Here is a 22,697-nt window from a genome sequence, read left to right on the forward strand (position 1 = left end):
TCGCACAGAGGGCCTCATTGTTCCAGGCGAGCTCGGAGGCGAGCGTGCGGAACTGTATGGCATATTCGCCCACTGAAGAGCTCCCTTGAATGAGATTCAGAAGAGCCATCTCGGCTGAGGAAGCCCTCAAAGACACTGCATACTTCGGAGAAGAGGGACTGGATGGAAGCAGTGGCAGGATCGTTGCGGTCCCAAAGCGGTGTGGCCCAGGACAAGGCCTTTCCAGATAAAAACTGACCACGAATGCCACCTTAGACCGTTCTGTGGGGAACTGGTCCGACATCATCTCGAGGTGCAGGGAACATTGGGACAGGAACCCACGGCACAGCTTAGAGTCCCCATCAAATTTCTCAGGAAGAGACAGGCGGACTCTAGAGGTAGAAGCGTCGGCTCGCAGTGGAGGAGATGCTGGAGATGGCGGAGGAGATGGTAGATGCTGTGGAGGCAGAAGCTGCTGGAGCATGGCAGTCAACTGCGACAGCTGTTGTCCTTGTTGGGTGATCTGCTGAGACTGCTGGGCAATCACGGTGGTGAGGTCGGCGAGACTTTGCAGCGGCACCTCAGCGGGATCCATGGCCAGATCTACTGTCAGGGTCCAGGCTGACAGCTGGAGAGGATACTGGAGGTGGATCCTCTGTGCCAGAGAGGTGATGACGTGGGCCGTACCGGGGGATCAGTTCTAAGAAGTTACTGGTTTTCACCAGAGCCCGCCGCAAAGCGGGATGGACTTGCTGCCGCGGTAACTCCCAGGTCGTATCCCCTGATAGCGACTCGACCTCTCTGGCAGCTGAGACTGACGCGGTACACAAGGACAAGGCTAAGGCAAGGTCAGACGTAGCAGAAGGTCAGGACAGGCGGCAATGGTTCGTAGTCAGGGGCAACAGCAAAGGGTCTGGATACAAAGGCTAGGGATTCACACAAAACGCTTTCTCAGGGCACTAGGGCAACAAGATCTGGCAAGGACAGGAAGGGGGAGTGGGTTTTTATACGTTATACATTGATTGGACCAGGCACCAATTAGTGGTGCACTGGCCCTTTAAATCTTAGTAAGAAGGCACACGCGCGCCCTAGGGAGCGGGGCCGCACGCACCGGGGAGAAGCAGCAGCAGGTGTGCGGTAAGTGACATGGAACGCGATCCGTGAGCAGGCACGTCCCGTCCCGTGGATCGCGGCCCCCTCCGGTGACAGAGGAGCAGCGCTCGCGGTCAGTGGCGCTGACCGGAGCGCTGCATACAGAGGGATGCCGTGAATGCTCCGGGGAGGCAGCGGGACCCGGAGTGCTCGGGATTACACTAGCATTTGTAAAATTCTGTTTTCACATTCTCATTATGATGTATTGAGTGCAGAATGATGGGGGAAAAAATAAAAAAAAATTATATATATATATATATATATATATATATATATATATATATGTATATATTTTAGCACAAGGCCTCAACATAACAAAATGCATTGTATGCCAGTTTTCGTGACTAAAAAAGTTTGCATTTCTGAATGGAAAGCACATACAGCTAAAATAGAGCACTTTTATATAGATGACAAAAAAAAAAGCTTTATTGGCCATTAGCTCTTTGTGGACACAAATGATCGCCTTGGAGGATTAATACAATCACTAAAGTCTTTTTAATGATGTCTCCTGTTTCGACTCTTCAGATCTGTCCAAGGTAAAAATTACACCGCAATGAAAAATACATCAAGCTCTAAGATATACTCACACATACTGAGATGACAATCAATTAATAACCTACACTCCAATGTATAGTATATCAGTATAACATTCCATTTAACTCTATAGACAAGCAACACTTCATTAGCCGTTCAGCTTAGCGAGGCCGTCAGGTAAAATGTCTGACCGGACTAGTCATTTAACTTGAACCATGGTGCTCGTTTTTAGAAACATCACTTATGCGTCTTTTGACATTTGTTGCAACATTGTGTAAAATGATATACCTGTTTAGGATGTGCGGAAAGTGTTCTTAACAGATGGTGCCTTTTTAGCTAGCAAAATAACTGCCAATAGAGGAAAATCGATAGGGAAATAAGAGGGAAAGGGGAATGGGCAGCAGAGTTGAGAATGAATTATAAAAGTCCAAAATGGCCACAGAGGAAGATGTGGCAAAAGACTTGGCAGGATATGATGAGGGCATATATAGGCAATTGGCTGACTCAAGGTTGAGTTAAGCGAAGATTCAAACAGTTTTTGAGGTAAAGGTGACGGGAGGAGGTATGTATATGTTGTTTATAGGTCAGGTGAGAATCAAGGGTTATTGCAAAAAACAGTGGTGTTACGCCGAGCGCTCCGGGTCCCCGCTCCTCCCCGGAGCGCTCGCTACACTCTCCTCACTGCAGCGCTCCGGTCAGATCCACTGACCCGGGGCGCTGCGATACTGCCTCCAGCCGGGATGCGATGCGGGTAGCGCCCGCTCGCGATGCGCACCCCGGCTCCCGTACCTGACTCGCTCTCCGTCGGTCCTGTCCCGGCGCGCGCGGCCCCGCTCCTTAGGGCGCGCGCGCGCCGGGTCTTTGCGATTTAAAGGGCCACTGCGCCGCTGATTGGCGCAGTGGTTCCAATTAGTCTGATCACCTGTGCACTTCCCTATATCACCTCACTTCCCTTGCACTTCCTTGCCGGATCTTGTTGCCATCGTGCCAGTGAAAGCGTTTCCTTGTGTGTTCCTAGCCTGTGTTCCAGACCTCCTGCCGTTGCCCCTGACTACGATCCTTGCTGCCTGCCCCGACCTTCTGCTACGTCCGACCTTGCTTCTGTCTACTCCCTTGTACCGCGCCTATCTTCAGCAGCCAGAGAGGTGAGCCGTTGCTAGTGGATACGACCTGGTCACTACCGCCGCAGCAAGACCATCCCGCTTTGCGGCGGGCTCTGGTGAAAACCAGTAGTGACTTAGAACCGATCCACTAGCACGGTCCACGCCAATCCCTCTCCGGCACAGAGGATCCACTACCTGCCAGCCGGCATCGTGACAGTAGATCCGGCCATGGATCCCGCTGAAGTTCCTCTGCCAGTTGTCGCTGACCTCACCACGGTGGTCGCCCAGCAGTCACAACAGATAGCGCAACAAGGCCAACAGCTGTCTCAACTGACCGTTATGCTACAGCAGTTACTACCACAGCTTCAGCAATCATCTCCTCCGCCAGCTCCTGCACCTCCTCCGCAGCGAGTGGCCGCTCCTGGTCTACGCCTATCCTTGCCGGATAAATTTGATGGGGACTCTAAGTTTTGCCGTGGCTTTCTTTCCCAATGTTCCCTGCATCTGGAGATGATGTCGGACCAGTTTCCCACTGAAAGGTCTAAGGTGGCTTTCGTAGTCAGCCTTCTGTCTGGAAAAGCCCTGTCTTGGGCCACACCGCTCTGGGACCGCAATGACCCCGTCACTGCCTCTGTACACTCCTTCTTCTCGGAAATCCGAAGTGTCTTTGAGGAACCTGCCCGAGCCTCTTCTGCTGAGACTGCCCTGTTGAACCTGGTCCAGGGTAATTCTTCCGTTGGCGAGTATGCCGTACAATTCCGTACTCTTGCTTCAGAATTATCCTGGAATAATGAGGCCCTCTGCGCGACCTTTAAAAAAGGCCTATCCAGCAACATTAAAGATGTTCTGGCCGCACGAGAAATCCCTGCTAATCTACATGAACTCATTCACCTAGCCACTCGCATTGACATGCGTTTTTCCGAAAGGCGTCAGGAGCTCCGCCAAGATATGGACTCTGTTCGCACGAGGCGTTTCTTCTCCTCGGCTCCTCTCTCCTCTGGTCCCCTGCAATCCGTTCCTGTGCCTCCCGCCGTGGAGGCTATGCAGGTCGACCGGTCTCGCCTGACACCTCAAGAGAGGACACGACGCCGCATGGAGAACCTCTGCCTGTACTGTGCTAGTACCGAACACTTCCTGAGGGATTGTCCTATCCGTCCTCCCCGCCTGGAAAGACGTACGCTGACTCCGCACAAAGGTGAGACAGTCCTTGATGTCTACTCTGCTTCTCCACGTCTTACTGTGCCTGTGCGGATGTCTGCCTCTGCCTTCTCCTTCTCTACTATGGCCTTCTTGGACTCTTGATCTGCAGGAAATTTTATTTTGGCCTCTCTCGTCAACAGGTTCAACATCCCAGTGACCAGTCTCGCCAGACCCCTTTACATCAATTGTGTAAACAATGAAAGATTGGACTGTACCATACGTTTCCGCACGGAGCCCCTTCTAATGAGCATCGGATCTCATCACGAGAGGATTGAACTTTTGGTCCTCCCCAATTGCACTTCTGAAATTCTCCTTGGACTTCCCTGGCTTCAACTTCATTCCCCAACCCTGGATTGGTCCACTGGGGAGATCAAGAGTTGGGGGCCCTCTTGTTCCAAGGACTGTCTAAAACCGGTTCCCAGTAACCCTTGCCGTGGCTCTGTGGTTCCTCCAGTAACCGGTCTCCCTAAGGCCTATATGGACTTTGCGGATGTTTTTTGCAAAAAACAAGCTGAGACTCTACCTCCTCACAGGCCTTATGATTGTCCTATCGACCTCCTCCCGGGCACTACTCCACCCCGGGGCAGAATTTATCCTCTGTCCGCCCCAGAGACTCTTGCCATGTCTGAATACGTCCAGGAAAATTTGAAAAAGGGCTTTATCCGTAAATCCTCCTCTCCTGCCGGAGCCGGATTTTTCTTTGTGTCCAAAAAAGATGGCTCCCTACGTCCTTGCATTGACTACCGCGGTCTTAATAAAATCACGGTTAAGAACCGCTACCCCCTACCCCTCATCTCTGAACTCTTTGATCGCCTCCAAGGTGCCCACATCTTTACTAAACTGGACTTAAGAGGTGCTTATAATCTCATCCGCATCAGAGAGGGGGATGAATGGAAAACGGCATTTAACACCAGAGATGGACACTTTGAATATCTGGTCATGCCCTTTGGCCTGTGCAACGCCCCTGCCGTCTTCCAAGACTTTGTTAATGAAATTTTTCGTGATCTTTTATACTCCTGTGTTGTTGTATATCTGGACGATATCCTGATTTTTTCTGCCAATCTAGAAGAACACCGCCAGCATGTCCGTATGGTTCTTCAGAGACTTCGTGACAATCAACTCTATGCCAAAATTGAGAAATGTCTGTTTGAATGCCAATCTCTTCCTTTTCTAGGATACTTGGTCTCTGGCCAGGGACTACAAATGGATCCAGACAAACTCTCGGCCGTCTTAGATTGGCCACGCCCCTCCGGACTCCGTGCTATCCAACGCTTTTTGGGGTTCGCCAATTATTACAGGCAATTTATTCCACATTTTTCTACCGTTGTGGCCCCTATCGTGGCTTTAACCAAAAAAAATGCCGATCCCAAGTCTTGGCCTCCTCAAGCGGAAGACGCCTTTAAACGACTCAAGTCTGCCTTTTCTTCGGCTCCCGTGCTCTCCAGACCTGACCCTTCCAAACCCTTCCTATTGGAGGTTGATGCCTCCTCAGTGGGAGCTGGAGCTGTTCTTCTACAAAAAAATTCTTCCGGGCATGCTGTCACTTGTGGGTTTTTTTCTAGGACCTTCTCTCCGGCGGAGAGGAACTACTCCATCGGGGATCGAGAGCTTCTAGCCATCAAATTAGCACTTGAGGAATGGAGGCATCTGCTGGAGGGATCAAGATTTCCAGTTATTATTTACACCGATCACAAGAACCTCTCCTACCTCCAGTCTGCCCAACGGCTGAATCCTCGCCAGGCCCGGTGGTCTCTGTTCTTTGCCCGATTTAATTTTGAAATTCACTTTCGGCCTGCCGATAAGAACATTAGGGCCGATGCTCTCTCTCGTTCCTCGGATGCTTCGGAAGTTGAACTCTCTCCGCAACACATCATTCCTCCTGACTGCCTGATTTCCACTTCTCCAGCCTCCATCAGGCAAACTCCTCCAGGAAAGACCTTTGTTTCTCCACGCCAACGCCTCGGAATCCTCAAATGGGGTCACTCCTCCCATCTCGCAGGTCATGTGGGCATCAAGAAATCTGTGCAACTCATCTCCCGCTTCTATTGGTGGCCGACTCTGGAGACGGATGTTGTGGACTTTGTGCGAGCCTGCACTATCTGTGCCCGGGATAAGACTCCTCGCCAGAAGCCCGCTGGTTTTCTTCATCCCCTGCCTGTCCCCGAACAGCCTTGGTCTCTGATTGGTATGGATTTTATTACTGATTTACCCCCTTCCCGTGGCAACACTGTTATTTGGGTGGTCGTTGATCGATTCTCCAAAATGGCACATTTCATCCCTCTTCCTGGTCTTCCTTCAGCGCCTCAGTTGGCTAAACAATTTTTTGTACACATTTTTCGTCTTCACGGGTTGCCTACGCAGATCGTCTCGGATAGAGGCGTCCAATTCGTGTCTAAATTCTGGAGGGCTCTCTGTAAACAACTCAAGATTAAATTAAATTTTTCTTCTGCATATCATCCCCAATCCAATGGACAAGTAGAAAGAATTAACCAGGTCTTGGGTGATTATTTACGACATTTTGTTTCCTCCCGCCAGGATGACTGGGCAGATCTCCTTCCATGGGCCGAATTCTCGTATAACTTCAGAGTCTCTGAATCTTCCTCCAAATCCCCATTTTTCGTGGTGTACGGCCGTCACCCTCTTCCCCCCCTCCCTACCCCCTTGCCCTCTGGTCTGCCCGCTGTGGATGAAATTTCTCGTGACCTTTCCATCATATGGAGAGAGACCCAAAATTCTCTCTTACAGGCTTCATCACGCATGAAGAAGTTCGCGGATAAGAAAAGAAGAGCTCCTCCCATTTTTTCCCCTGGAGACAAGGTATGGTTCTCCGCTAAATATGTCCGCTTCCGTGTCCCTAGCTACAAGTTGGGACCACGCTATCTTGGTCCTTTCAAAATTTTGTGCCAGATTAATCCTGTCTCTTACAAACTTCTTCTTCCTCCTTCTCTTCGTATTCCTAATGCCTTTCACGTTTCTCTTCTTAAACCACTCATCATCAACCGTTTCTCTCCCAAATCTGTTCCTCCCACTCCTGTTTCCGGCTCCTCGGACATCTTCTCCGTCAAAGAGATTCTGGCATCAAAAAAGGTCAGAGGGAAAACCTTTTTTTTAGTGGATTGGGAGGGTTGTGGTCCAGAAGAGAGATCCTGGGAACCTGAGGACAATATCCTAGACAAAAGTCTGCTCCTCAGGTTCTCAGGCTCTAAGAAGAGGGGGAGACCCAAGGGGGGGGGGTACTGTTACGCCGAGCGCTCCGGGTCCCCGCTCCTCCCCGGAGCGCTCGCTACACTCTCCTCACTGCAGCGCTCCGGTCAGATCCACTGACCCGGGGCGCTGCGATACTGCCTCCAGCCGGGATGCGATTCGCGATGCGGGTAGCGCCCGCTCGCGATGCGCACCCCGGCTCCCGTACCTGACTCGCTCTCCGTCGGTCCTGTCCCGGCGCGCGCGGCCCCGCTCCTTAGGGCGCGCGCGCGCCGGGTCTTTGCGATTTAAAGGGCCACTGCGCCGCTGATTGGCGCAGTGGTTCCAATTAGTCTGATCACCTGTGCACTTCCCTATATCACCTCACTTCCCTTGCACTTCCTTGCCGGATCTTGTTGCCATCGTGCCAGTGAAAGCGTTTCCTTGTGTGTTCCTAGCCTGTGTTCCAGACCTCCTGCCGTTGCCCCTGACTACGATCCTTGCTGCCTGCCCCGACCTTCTGCTACGTCCGACCTTGCTTCTGTCTACTCCCTTGTACCGCGCCTATCTTCAGCAGCCAGAGAGGTGAGCCGTTGCTAGTGGATACGACCTGGTCACTACCGCCGCAGCAAGACCATCCCGCTTTGCGGCGGGCTCTGGTGAAAACCAGTAGTGACTTAGAACCGATCCACTAGCACGGTCCACGCCAATCCCTCTCCGGCACAGAGGATCCACTACCTGCCAGCCGGCATCGTGACAAGTGGTTTGGGAGTCTTAGTCCTGTACTTGGTTTACTACAATTCTACAATTCTCAGAATTCTCAGTACTACAATTCTCAGAATGCACTGCTTTCCCTCAAATCCCTAGAGCTGATGCAGAGCATCTAATTTCACAGCAGACTAGTGCACAATATTTATTCCCTGCTATTCATTCCCTGTCTGCTCCTCTGCCTGTCTAATTTTGGCTGGTCAGAGGTGATGACATCAGGGAAGGGCCAGAGCTCAGAAACTAATTTCAGCCATGCCTCCTTAGGCAGCAGACGACTTTGTGTTGTCTTAGGAGAAAAGGTGGGGCCGGGGAGCTGAAGACAATACCGCTCTGAAAATTAAAGAGCTACATAACTTCCTGTCAGGGGTGAATCAAGCAAATACTTGCTGTAGCCAGTACAATTTGTAATAACACTGTATTAAAAAGTTTTATGTGGCAGTTTTATTTTATTCTATTTTTCTATTGTTTATCTTTCAAAGATCTGTGCATAGTAATTTCAGCTATGGTAAACCATAGTAATATATATATGTAGGGAAAGTGCAAACTGTAGGGAAACATTAGTAAATAACGTGGGAAAAAAATTGTAGGGAATTAAAACTCACAAAGATAACTACACAACACTCTTAGTAAATGAGGGTCATTGTCTTTGGCTGCATGGAATGCTGGGTAAAAAAAAGCTTGCACTACAGCACTTCCCGGTGTGGGTCCTGTGAATGAAAATGGGACAAAGCGTCACCTGGGGGTAATAGAAGCATATTACACAGTATTAAAACTTGGCATCATGGCCTCAAAGCTGAGGAATCAAAATCCTGAAATACCCCTTTAGGGTAGGGTCCCATGTAACGTACTTTGCTGCATATTTGCTGCTGCATATTTTCCCAATAATTAAAATTAATGGGCAGCAAAATATGCAGATGATTTTGCTACTCATAGACTTCAATAGGTAGGAAAATATGCAGCAGCAAATACACAGCATAATACAGCACGTGGGACCCTACCCTTAAAGGGGTTCTCCACTGGAAAACATTTTTTTTTTTAAATCAACTGGTGCCAAAAAGTTAAACAGATTTGTAAATCACTTCTATTAAAAAATCTTAATCCGTCCAGTACTTATCATCTGATGTATACAACAAAGGAAGTACTTTTCTTTTTGAATTTCCTTTCTGCCTTACCACAGTGCTCTCTGCTGACACCTCTGTCCATTTTAGGAACTAGTGAATAAATATTGGAAAAGCCGGGTTGTAGCGCAAACCACAAGGTGCATTGTTAGATGCACAGGTTACTTTATTTAAGCCAAACAACAACGCGTTTCGAGGCAGCAGTGCCTCTTCCTCAGGTAAAAGGCTTGTGAACAGACAGTGGAACAATCTTGGTTTTTATATACAGTCATATTGGTGCCAAATTGTAAAAGAAAGCCAGATACGCCCACTGGGTGGGCAAGATCTATGTCATGCAGGGAAAGAAAAATGATAAAATCCAAAATAACATTGATAAAACAACGTCCATATACAAAAAAAAATGTTAGTTAGTAAAACCATATGAAACACTGTATAAAATGGCACTTCCTTGAGTGCTAGTGCAGAGGAGGGGGCTCCTGCCGTCCACGTGGCTATGCGTATCAGCCCGATGTCATTCAGAGCTCAGTGCGCATGCGCCAACTGTAAAATTTACTAGTGATGACTATTGAGCGCCGTGTCATAGGAGCGCATGGCTCCGTGAGATTTGGGGGATGTTGTGCAGGGAAAATACAAGTAGTGGGGTACAGGAACATACAAGTTTGGAGAAAAATGAAATAAAATAGATTAAAACAAAATGAGTAGCACGAATATGTGTGGCATTAATATAATGAGTATGTGCTATAAAGGAGTATGGATGAGAGAGACCCTGGAATTGAAAAATAGGACTAGTGGAGGATGAATGTTGGAAAGAATGAACATCAGGGAAATGAATGTTGGTATGATGGACCGGGAATATAGCCCCTGGGGTATAACCAGGCTAAAGGAAAATAAATAGTGGAGACAACTCCAGGGAAAAATGTAAAAAGAGGGATCAAGACATAAAAAAAGCATGCTCGGAGGGAATAAAAAAAAAGTGTACGAAAACAGATGTTAAAGATAAGAAGAATGAGCGGCAACCAGATTTAAGGCATAATTTCATCACAGTGAGAAAAATTCTGGAAAGACACTGGAGGATATTATTACAAGACCCAGTCTTACATGAACACATGCCAAACAAACCCCAACTTACATTTAGAAGGGCAGTAACTTTAAAAAATAAACTTGCCCCTAGTAGGCTACGACACAGCAAATCCACTACAAAAAAGGATATTGAACCTGCACCAGGCACCTTTAAATGTTGCACCAATACCTGCAAGCGTTGCCAAAATATAAAAAATGGCACTAACACGTTCAAGAGTAATGTTACAGGTGAATCATTCCAAATTAAGAATAGAATAAACTGTTCCAGAATACATGTGGTATACTTGTTGGAATGTAAATGCAATTTATAGTATGTTGGTCGCACATTTCAACAGTTGAGATCTCGGATGAACAAACATAGGTCCAACGTTCAGAAAGGATTGTTCCTCCATAGGTATCCTGACATGGGAACGAGGTACTAAACAAGGACTTCTCTGCCTTCCGTCTCACAGCCATAGAAAGTATTCCAGAGGACTCATACAATAGAATGCAACAACATGAATCCTTCTGGATATACAAGCACAACACGTTGTCCCATAGAGGCCTTTAAGGAAAGCAGGGATTGTATCCGCAAGGACCCCATATTTATCGTTTTACACAAGCAATAATATGTTCACATGTATATACATATTATCACTCTCCTTCATTTTGAATATGCATTATTTATCAGTCTCTACCAACTTTGGGATGCATCTAAATTTGAGTATGTCCTCTTTTTTTAATTTTAATTTTATATGTCATAACATGCATGACCATGTGCTCTAGCAAGCATTTTTTAATTACCTCCAAACATGTTTTTTTATGTCTTGTCTATATTCCGGCCCATCACACCATATATTTGCTCAACCATGCTTTCCTTCATGCAACCCAGCATTCATTTCCATGATGTCCATTCTTTCCAACATTCATCTTCCACCAGTCCTATTTTTCAATTCCAGGACTCCCTCATCCATGCTCCATTATATCACGCATACTCATGATATTCATGCCATTTTGGTCCTCCCCCCTCAATCCGTTTCAATAGTGCTACACACTTTGTTTTAATCTATTTTATTTTTTTCCAAACTTGTATGTTCCTGTACCCCACTACTGGTATTTTCCCTGCACACATCCCCGTACATTTACGTCTGTAGTCGTTAAGGGGTTAATGTATATGGACGTTGTTTTATCATTTTGGATTTTTCATTTTTTTCTTTCCCTGCATGACATAGATCTTGCCCACAGAGTGGGGGTATCTGGCTTTGTTTTACTATTTGGCACCAATATGACTGTATATAAAAAACCAAGCTTGTTCCACTGTCTGTTCACAAGCCTTTTACCTGAGGAAGAGGCACTGCTGCCTCGAAATGCGTTGATGTTTTGCTTAAAAAAAGTAACCTTTGCACTACAATCCAGCCTTTCCAACATTTATTCGCTATCTACAGATCGGCTGGGGATGCCCTGATGCCGACTCCAGGAAGCAGCACCACTTTTCTATTCATGTGCATATAGCAGTTGTGTTTCACACAACTCCACCAGGTGAGCAAACCTGTACTACTAACTGTTTTCTAGACATATTACAATCTCCTGCGCAAACGATATTATGCCATAGGAAGCTCTGCCTTTTTCTTTATTTCAGGATACAGCATTTTAGGAACTGTCCAGAGTAGGAGCAAATCTCCATAGAAAACATGTCCTGCTCTGGACAGTTCCTGACGTGGACAGAGGTGTCAGCAGAGAGCACTGTAGTCAGACAGAAAGGACATTCAAACAGAAAAGAACTTTCTCTGTAGTATACAGCGGCTGATAAGTACTGGAAAGATCAAGATTTTTTAATAGAAGTAATTTACACATTTAACTTTCTGGCACCAGTTGATTTAAAAGAAAATGTTTTCCTGTGGAGTACCCCTTTAAACTAAATGTTCAGCGGAAACCAGCAGGGATACATGCATCGTGTTATTTTCCTAGGTGCCTTCACTTCTACTGCTTATGTTAGCAAGATTATTGTTAAATATGATATTAACAGTGTAAACCATTATGTAGCCATGTCACCAGAAATAATCCCTCAGACCTGATATTACTTCTAGTAAATTTGCTTCTTAGGTCAAAACAATCAATTATTCAGCCTGTTTTTCCCATCATGAACACGTTTTCCTTTAGGTTAGCCTGTAGACTTTTTGCAGGTGTCTTTCCTGTTTCATGAATATTTACAAGCTGTTTTAATAGGAGAGACCACCATGTTTCTGCTCCAGAAGGTCGCCCAGGAGCACTTCTCTAAATATTTAAAGAACCTACAATAATTATAAGAAATCCATGATACAGTAAACCTTTCACTAAAGACAAATGCAAGCAAAACTATTCTCTATTCACCAGTGTGCTACAGCTTTATTGTACGTATCTTTTAGGTGTTGTGTAACTATTTCTATAAAGTATTCCTCAACACATTACATAGAATAATGTTACTCTATTCCAAGTATTTCTGGGCTTTTTGTGTGATTTTTCCTATCTTACTGTCCTAACACTGCAGACAGTATTGGACTAGGGTCCCTCTAGCCCCCACCAGAAGAAATGATTGAAGGCCCAACCTCCATCTATATAGAGCATGTGCACGACAACATCACATTTCATTGATATCTTTGTTATATGACATTCAGGTCACATTAGTTTGGCGTCAGACCCTGTCAGGTAAATGCTGCCTCAGGTGCTGTTCTGGGCCCCACTACTCCAAGCTTAGATGTGTTATGTCTTATGGTGTATTGCACTGTAACATGTATTGTCAAATGCACTTTTATGCCATTTGTGCCTTAAGGGTCTATACACACGTACAGTATTCAAGCTGTGTTCAAATGTAAGGTAATGCACATGGGGAGGAAAAATCCGGGCTGGGATTATGTATTAAATGGGAGAACACTTGGGACGACTGACATGGAAAAGGACTTAGGAGTCTTAGTTAACAGTAAATTTAGCTGTAGTGACCAGTGTCAGGCAGCTGCTGCCAAGGCAAACAAAATCATGGGGTGCATCAATAGGGGCAAAGATGCCCACGACCTGGAAATAATTCTACCGCTGTACAAATCACTAGTCAGACCACACATAGAATACTGTGTACAGTACTGGGCACCAGTGTACAAGAAAGATATAGTGGAGCTGGAGAGGGTTCAAAGACGGGCAACCAGAGTAATACAGGGAATGGAAGGACTACACTACCCAGAAAGATTATCAGAATTAGGGTTATTTAGTTTAGAAAAAAGAAAGCTTAGGGAAGACCTAATAACTATGTAGAAATATATCAGGGGGCCGTACAGAGATCTCTCCCATGATCTATTTATACCCAGGACTGTATCTATAACAAGGGGGCATCCTCGACGTCCAGCACAGACAAGGGTTCTTTACTGTAAGAGCAGTGAAACTGTGGATTTCTCTGCCAGGTGGTCATGGTGAACTCTGTAATAGAGTTCAAAAAGGGTCTGGATGCATTTTTGGAGAATAATAACATTACAGGTTATGTATACTAGATTTATAGGGACAGAACATTGACCCAGGGATTTATTCTGATTGCCATATTTGGAGTCGGGAAGGAATTTTTACCTCCTAGTATGAGGGTTTTTTGCCTTCCTCTGGATCAACTCAACTCAATAGGGACTTATTAGGATTATAGGTTGAACTTGATGGACTCTGGTCTTTTTTCAACCTTATGAACTATGTTACTATGTTCAGTCTACATTCAGTTTAAATTGAGATCAGCAGCAGAAAATCCTGCGCATCAAATCTGCGCAGAATACTGTGCATGTGAATAGACCCTAAAGAGTTAAACTTTCTGTGCAGGAGGATGCTTAGGAGTGACACGACTGCTTCAGCCTATCAGGGCTTCTGCCCTGCTCCCCCAAGTCTTGCTAGATTAATCTATGAGGAAAGGAGAGTTGAGGTCACCTTCAGACCTCTGCTGTAGACCAGTACTTCACCACATGGGGACAGGCCTAGGAGATCCAGTTGCTGCACCAATCTGTTCCTGAGAGGCAGCACCCTTCGCAGCATCCCACCAACCAGACCAAGTTTCTAAAGGCTAGCAGGAGATTAAAAAAAAAAGCCCCAGGCAACTCTGGTCCCATTTGGTCCAGTCTGATGGTAAGCCCTAACATAGTATTCCCAAGTGAAGAGCAGAGTCAGTGTTGTCAGCTCCAAAGTCTTATGCAAGCTACTCAGTCAAGTTCCAAGTCCAGATTAGTCTAAAGTACATTTCAGCAAGTAAAAAGCTAATCAGCAAGGACTACAAGTTCCATAGTGCCTAGAAGCAACTGTGATCCCTAAAGTATTCTTCAGCAAACTTTGCACTTAATACTAAACTGTTCCTGTTTAATCTGCAAGTTCCTGAGTAAAGTAAAAGCAGTTTCCTTAACCCTGCATCTGTGGTCGTGCTTGCCCCAGGAAACTGCTATCCTTGGAGTGTGGAGGTTAACACTACCATGGCATCATGAACTGTCTATTTGTTACCCACAACCACTGCCAGTACACTTCACACTAGTGGTAACCACATTAGTAGGGGTCTTATAAGCCCAAATTTGACTTTGAGAACCAACTTTATTTAGTGGCTGACTTGAAAGATCATATAGATAACAAATAGGCCAGTTGGCACCTCTATCAAATGTCCTGATCACATTGGCTGCCTGGCTTCTGAGGTTTATTGAGACTAATTTTGCATGATACTGTATAATATTATAGTGCACTTTGTATTTTTTGTTTATGCAGTTGATATGCTGATTTTTTTATAGATCCCATCTGGTCTATTTATTCCAAGCATAGCAGTTGGAGCTATAGCTGGTCGCATAGTTGGTGTTGGAGTGGAGCAGCTTGCTTATCACCACCATGACTGGATCATCTTTAGGAACTGGTGCAGACCAGGAGCAGATTGCGTCACTCCAGGACTTTATGCTATGGTGGGAGCTGCTGCTTGTTTAGGTAAAGACATATACAACATTATTGCTGTACTTTTGCACATTTTTGTGCATACCCTGTACTGTATCTACTAGACACCACTGGCTTACAAGACCTGTGCCACATTTATTATGACGTAAAGACAGTTTTTACACCATTTCTCCCAAAAAGTCACATGGCTTAGACAAAAGGTGGCTGCGATAAAGAAGCACAGCTTGGCATGTGACACCATGCACTAAAATATGCAAGAATTCTGATGAAAGATTCTGGTTAGTCTGTCTAGTCTAAATTCACACTGATCAAACTGGGCCAATGACTGATGACATGGCATCATTTGTTTTCTGTCTGACAAGTGCAGAAAACATTAGAAGGCACCTGGGGGGTGGCGGCAGATGCATCTGGTGTGGGTTGACATATGGTATGGCCCATGCACCTTTGTTAATGTTCTATTATAGTGCCATACAAAATGTAGTGAAATCACAGACACATGTACATGAGGTCCTAAAGGGACTTCCAATCCCTTATACCCTTATACATTTTTATGGGTAGCAAAGAATAGCAATACTTAAAAAACAAAACAAAAAAAAAGAACATATTAACCCCTCCAATCGATCCCAGGCTAGCCACCCTTGCTCCTAGATTATTGATGAAAGTTCCCCAGTCGCATCCCTGTACAATCAGTATGGATCCTTGTAACCAGTCACTGGCCTCAGCAGTCATGTGTACTTGTATGTAACCACTGAGGTCAATGAGTGTACTGGGACTCTTCACTGCACTGGAAGCAACTCAAGGAGTGTGGCTTATTTTTGTTCTTCCATATCCTGCTACCCATTAATTTTTTTATTTTATTTGGAATATCACAGAACTTTGTGCTATTTCACTTAGCTGGATCCTGTACAAAAAGAAGCAACATGTGATATACTATATGTATGATGAATATAGACTCCCCCTGGTGTCGGACGGACACTTCTGACAAAATTTTAACCCAAAGTGAAAAATATATTTATTAAATCTTGATATATAAAAATGACAAAAAAAAGATCAGGCAAATTGAGTTATGTTTTATACTTCAATTATTGAAGAGCATGCCTAATTCTGTCAGTAATCATGTAATTGGTTAATTGCAAAAAATACAAATATGTAAAATAAATTGTAATAAATGATGTTGAGTGTATGATGATGCTCTGATAATGCTCAACACCTGTATTATCCAAATCATAGATAAGGGGTGATCTCTTATTGGTTTCAGCACCGGTGTGGAAATTTCCGTAGAAACTGAACATGTTATTTCAAGCCGAAGCACCATCGGTGACTCTTCCTGGTGTTATGCTATATTCATAATATCACGTCATGCTGGGTTTTCTCTGTTTTGGTAATTCAGCTCCCAAAGTGTAAAGTAGATATTGCAGATGGTGAAAAGAGAAACTGTGAAACAATAAAAGAAAGGAACTATGGGAAATCAATACCCAGACCATAGTACAACTGTAAATCTAGACAAAAGAAGCACTGTGAGGAGGAATAAGGCATAAAGCATCGATATAGTAAGGAATAGATTCGCTTTACATTGTAAGCTTGGACATATAGCTATTCCCTGATTTACTGTTATTATTAGAATTGCTCCCTTCAGCAGCAAGGGGGACTTGAAGAAAGCACATAATGGAGTCAGAATCTGTGAGGCTTTCTTATGTATGCCTGATTTATATTCATAAACTGCTGCCAATAGTATATAGAATAATAGAAGGAATTGCCAAATACATCCTGAAGTGTAGGTTCTAAATGAAATCTATGTTCCTTAAGACTTGCCAGACATTGAAACAAAGTTGTAACTTAAAGCGCCAGGACCACCCCACCTAACATTTATTGTACATTTATAATACTTGTGCCTGCTTCTCAGCAGAGGGGTCTTTTGCTGCCTCTGCACCCTCTATAACTTTGATCATACATTGTTTATTTTGCTAGGTTCAGTAAGGGTATGTTCACTCGGCAATGTCCGCACGGAAAATCTTCATGCGGACATTGCCCCTGAATGTGGAGCGCTGGCATAACATGCCAATGCTAGGACCACTAGAGAGTGCACCGTCTCATAGATGGCAATATATTCTGTGAGGAGTCTGCAGAAAGAACAGACAGACATAATTCTTTCTGTGGACACCGGAATTTAAAGCATACCCGTCAGATCCAACAAATTTATTTTTTTTAATATATCACTCAGTACCTAATCCTGACCATGTACATCTAATTTATGTGTCCATCATCTTTATTTATTTTTTATTACACTTTTAATTTAGCTCACTAGTCTGAATTCCTCTCAAAGGGAGGGGGTGTGGTCTCACTGTGCAGGTCTCCGCCCCCTCCCTCAGTATGCTGTCTGCTCACATCTCCCCTAGCATTATCAAAACTACATCTCCCAGCTTGTCCTCACTAACAGAAGCGGGACACAAGCTGACAGTGGGAGGATTTTTCCTCCAGATGTCAGCCCTGCGCTCAGAGCTGTCAATCAAGGAAGTGTGTCCATGACATAGGTGATGATGCATGGACACAACAGGACTAGTATGTGTCCAAGCAGGCAGGAGGGGGCAGTTGTTAGACTGGCTTTTCCAGTATGAAATACTGAAAATTTTCTAATGAAAGCAATTGCAAAACCTATTGGCATGCTTTACAACTTATCAAAAGTTTTTGTATCTGACAGTTTACATTTAAATTGCCACGCTGGAAGTTTCCGGCATGGAAATTCTGCTTTGTGAGCAGAGCAGCAGAACCTCATTGAAATTATCAGAAATTCTGTTGCAGCTTGCCTAAACAGCTGATCCTCTGGGGCAGCCATAGTCTACACCCGGTTGATCAGACATTGATAACCTATCCGGATGATATTCCATCAGTGTGTAATGCCTGGAAATCCTCTTGAAGTTTCAGATCTATAGGTATCTTTGTGTCTGTTGTATGCATTGTATTGGTATAGATTATGATAGGGCTGCCTGTTGTTGTGCATTCATATCTGGCCACAGTAAGAAAAAACTTTATGTATGTTGTGTTGCTGCTCAGTAAAAGAATATTTTTTTTCCTGTAGATATTCCAATATTCATCATGATGTTCCTTTTATTTACAGGTGGCGTTACTAGGATGACGGTTTCCTTGGTTGTTATTATGTTCGAGTTGACGGGTGGTCTGGAGTACATAGTGCCTTTAATGGCGGCTGCAGTAACAAGTAAATGGGTTGCAGATGCTTTTGGTAAAGAAGGAATTTATGAAGCACACATTCATTTAAATGGATACCCATTCTTGGATGTTAAGGATGAATTCACCCACAGAACTCTAGCAACAGATGTCATGAGACCTCGTCGTGGTGAGCCGCCGCTCTCTGTTCTTACTCAGGACAATATGACAGTAGAAGATGTGGAGACTCTAATCAAAGACACAGATTATAATGGCTTCCCTGTGGTGGTATCCAGAGACTCAGAACGTCTCATAGGCTTCGCCCAGAGGAGGGAACTCATCATTGCCATCAGTAAGTTTTGAATTTAGAATCTTTGATACTTTTTTTTTTTTTACCTTTCATATTGTATTTGTTAAAATATCAGATGTTTCTCATTGAGTATGTGATAGCCTGGGGGTGTAGGGTATATGGGGTGTAGCTGGGCGGTAATTAAAGGGTATCTGATTAACTCTTTCTATTTGTGACGCCAGGGTGAGAGCTCCTCCGCAATGCTTGTCCTACCGCCACCCTTCCCAAGAGCGATAGGGAGGTATGGAATAATTGAATGTCCACAACTGGAGAGTTTGCTGAAAACAGTCGGAACTTTTATTGAAAATTTTAGTTGAGGTCCAGCAGTCACACTAGCTTTAGCGGGGATTTAGTTTAGGACTCACGGTTTGATTGAGGCTGAGGCTGGCAGGCTTCAGGCCTAGAGTGTCTTTGTAAGTTGCACAGATCCGTCCTGATAGTCCGGCATCCACGAGAGCAGCAACCCAAGAGAACGATCATTGGCTACAGCTTCCTTATATGGGCAGGGGCTGGCCTTAAGCTGATTGGTCCAGTACTTCTGTCAATCATCTTTACAAAGGGTTATGGATAATCATGTGATCCAAGGACCTCCAAAGGTCCTCCAACATACCATAGAGGAATTAACATAGTCACATGACCGAAGGTCCTGCGTCGCTAACAAAGGTAAGTATACTAATATGCATTATATTAAATATACCCATTATTATATATGTACACATAAACATTATAAAATGAGAGAAGGAGGAGGCGACTAGAGGCTGTCCCACCTGGGGGACCCTACCTGAACGTAGTAACTCTGACTTTGGGGACCACCATACAAGGTACGGTATGCAATACGGTACAGGGACACCACAAGTAGTTTACCCTTTTAGCACTAAGCAATGCCCCAGAATGTTTTTTTTATGTATTCCTTACATTTCACAGCCTTGCTTTTATACCTCTTATTACGACTTTTATTAGCTCAAAAACACTTTTATATGCAGCCACTGACAGTCAGATAGGCGGTCCCCCTGTACACCAGTGCTGGGACCGCTGTGTGATTGACACACAGGTCCCAGCGCATGCACCCCTTATCTTTCATATATAAGCGCTAGCCGACATTTCTTTACAGAGTGAGTGCTCTGTCTGACACCTCCGTGCGCCCTGGCAATACTGTAGGCAGAGAGTGAGTGCTCTCTGCCTCTAATGATTGCAGAAGAGCCCAGCACGTCATCTCCCACACTGGGAGAAGTAAGAGGAGAAGGACGGGCACTGTCCATGCACACAGAGGAGTCAGACAATTGAAGTGAGCGCTTGCACTCTGTGCTTACATATGAAAGATAAGGGGCGCATGCGCTGGGACCTCTGTGTCAATCACACAGCTGTCCCAGCGCTGGTGTACAGGGGATAGGTGTGGCGGCCACGGGGCATAGCGAACCCTTGGCCATGCCTATCCGACTGTGAGTGGCAGCATATAAAAGTGTTTTTGAGCTAATAAAAGCCGTAATAAGAGGGATAAAAGCAAGGCTGCAGACATATTTTACACACCATACACACACTGTGGTTAGGTTATATGCCCTAAACCTCATGACATTTGCGCTTTAAATGTCATCTTCAGTACACAATATATCTACCATTTTACTATTTATGCACTATACAGCATGAGATATACTAATTTAGTTACAACACACATATTTCGTGCTCTTAGTCGTCCCATTATATGAACGCTTTAAAGCTACATAATTCATTTAACTATTTGGGCTCAAGTGCATTCGATTTTTCTTGTATACAGTAACACTCTAACTGCAACAGGCACTTTTTTGTTTAAACCTCACAACCTAAAAATCCTACTTCCTTAGTTCAAATATTTATCGTCTTTACAGTGCTCCATCATGGCGTAAAATACCTTTTTTAGGGTGCATTCGTACCACGTTTTAGCCCTCTGGCTGCGGGAATTCAAAAGTGAAGTCTGCCAAGCTTTTGAGTCCTGCAAAATAAAGTATACATTCCAGTGGTGGACGGAATGTGGTCACTAGTAGACTACATCCGGTCATTTAAAGTACAGTAAACGGACCCACAAGTGTATGTTGGCATACCTTTTTTGTGGGTATCTTGATAAAGGTTCTTAATGCAGTATGAACCCAGTCTTAGCCTTGTAGGACTTTTATGATAGCCTGTATTTGTTTTTTGTTTTATGTAAAATAATAATTGGTTAAACATTTACATTTGTCATTTTCGGCATGAATCAGTGCCATAGAAAATATAAACTGTTCCTGTATGAGGCTGGCAGAATTTCCCCAGAATTGCCCAGAATTTCTATATAAAGCCCCTAAGGTCACATCAGGTATCTTGTTTCATTGTACAATAACATACCACAATCACGAGGAGAAAACACCAAACATCCAAAATATGTTAAGCATTTTGCTCTCAAAGATTTAATGAATCATAATTTTATAAACATACACAAGAAACCGCTTGATCCCAGATGGGCTGCTGGGATGCAGCTGCCAGGAATTTTTTTTTTTTTGGGGGGGGAAATCCTTTTAATCAGGACATTTAGTGTTTACAGAGTGCGATAGATCAGGTTCGTATGAACAGCATTGCTTATACCGCAAATCCTAAAGGGTAATAAACATAAATCTTTAGAGTTATTTTTGTCATTAAAAAACTGTGTAGAAAATCAATGCCATTAAAGGGGTACTCCGGTAATCAACTGGTGCCAGAAAGTTAAACAGATTTGTAAATTTGTAAAGATTTGTAAACTTTCAGTACTCATCAGCTTATGCATACTACAGAGGAAGTTGTGTAGTTTTCTTTTTTTTCAGTTTGACCACAGTGCTCTCTGCTGACACTTCTGTCCATCCCCATAGCAAACATCTCTTGCTCTGGACAGTTCCTAACATAGACAGAGGTGGCGGCAGAGAGCAATGTGATCATACAGGAAAGAACTACACAACTTCCTCTGTAGTATACAGCAGCTGATAAGTACTGGAAGTTTACAAATCTGTATAACTTTCTGGCACCAGTTGATTTGAAAACATATTTTTTCCACCGGAGTGCCCCTTTAATGGCATTGATTTTCTACATAGTATTTTTTAATAACAAAAATAACTCTAAAGATTTATGTTGATTACCCTTTAGGATTTGCGGTATAAGCAATGCTATTTATACGAACCTGATCTATCGCATGTTAGTTTTTCTTGTCTTGCAGTACTAGGCTGTGACTCTAGATGCCTGTTCACACTACATGAATTAATTACTGAAAGAATGTTCTTCTGAAGATATATACAATACTTATTTATTGAACTAATTAATTTCTGGCTTAACTTTGTTGCACTTATGAACAAAAATACCTGTCACCTAGATCAATGTTTTCCGGACAGTGTGTCTCCAGCTGCTGCAAAACTACAACTCCCAGCATGCCCAGACAGCCTTTGGCTGTCCAGGCATGCTGAGAGTTGCAGTTATGCAACAGCTGGAGACACACTGTTTGGAAAACACTGACCCCGACAGACATAAATTTGGCTGTTATCACAATAAAAGCCGTAGTAACATCATTCTAATGGGCAATGAGGAATCTGCCAATTGGTCCTCATAAGGGACACTTATGTGTATTAGTATCTTGTCCCTTTAGTCTGCTCCTAAGCCTTACCTTTGTTTCCAATACAGCAGGCTTAGTTTAGTATTTTTTATGATATAGCAACACCATAGTCCTTTAAACACCACAAAAATAACATCTCCAGATCCCAACACTACACTGTCTCCTGGCATCATAATAATAACACAAGCCTCTACCAGCACTTGCACATAGATTACGGTAGTACATAGGGACTGTGCAAGCCACATAGTTGCAAGGTTGCAATGCACACACTCACTGTGTTACAGTGTTGGCCTATGTACTGCTGACCAGGGCCAGACTAGTAGAAATTGACTTTGGCATCTTTAAGGGGTTCTCTGCTGGAAAACATTTTTCTTTAATTCAACTGGTGTCAGAAAGTTTAACAGATTTGTAAACTAGTAAATTACTTGAATTAAAAAATATTAACCTTTCCAGTACTTTTCATCTGCAGTATACTCCAAAGGAACACTGACCACAGTGCTCTCTGCTGACACCTCTGTCCATTTCAGGAACTGTCCAGAGCAGGAGCAAATCCCCATAGCAAACCTCTCCTGCTCTGGACAGTAACT

The 22,697-nt window shown here is 44.3% G+C and overlaps 1 protein-coding gene across 2 annotated transcripts in view; it reads left to right on the top strand.

Moving 5' to 3' along the window:
* The window catches only part of CLCN4 (chloride voltage-gated channel 4), an 81,026-nt gene that overhangs the window by 52,640 nt on the left and 5,689 nt on the right, over positions 1-22,697 (top strand). For both annotated transcript variants that reach the window (XM_056558886.1, XM_056558885.1), the window contains 2 exons: positions 14,866-15,052; positions 18,135-18,533. In XM_056558886.1, the coding sequence (XP_056414861.1) occupies positions 14,866-15,052; positions 18,135-18,533 (586 nt within the window). The remainder of the gene's footprint in view (positions 1-14,865; positions 15,053-18,134; positions 18,534-22,697) is intronic.

Source organism: Hyla sarda, chromosome 2, assembly GCF_029499605.1.
Source record: "Hyla sarda isolate aHylSar1 chromosome 2, aHylSar1.hap1, whole genome shotgun sequence".
NCBI lineage: Eukaryota > Metazoa > Chordata > Amphibia > Anura > Hylidae > Hyla > Hyla sarda.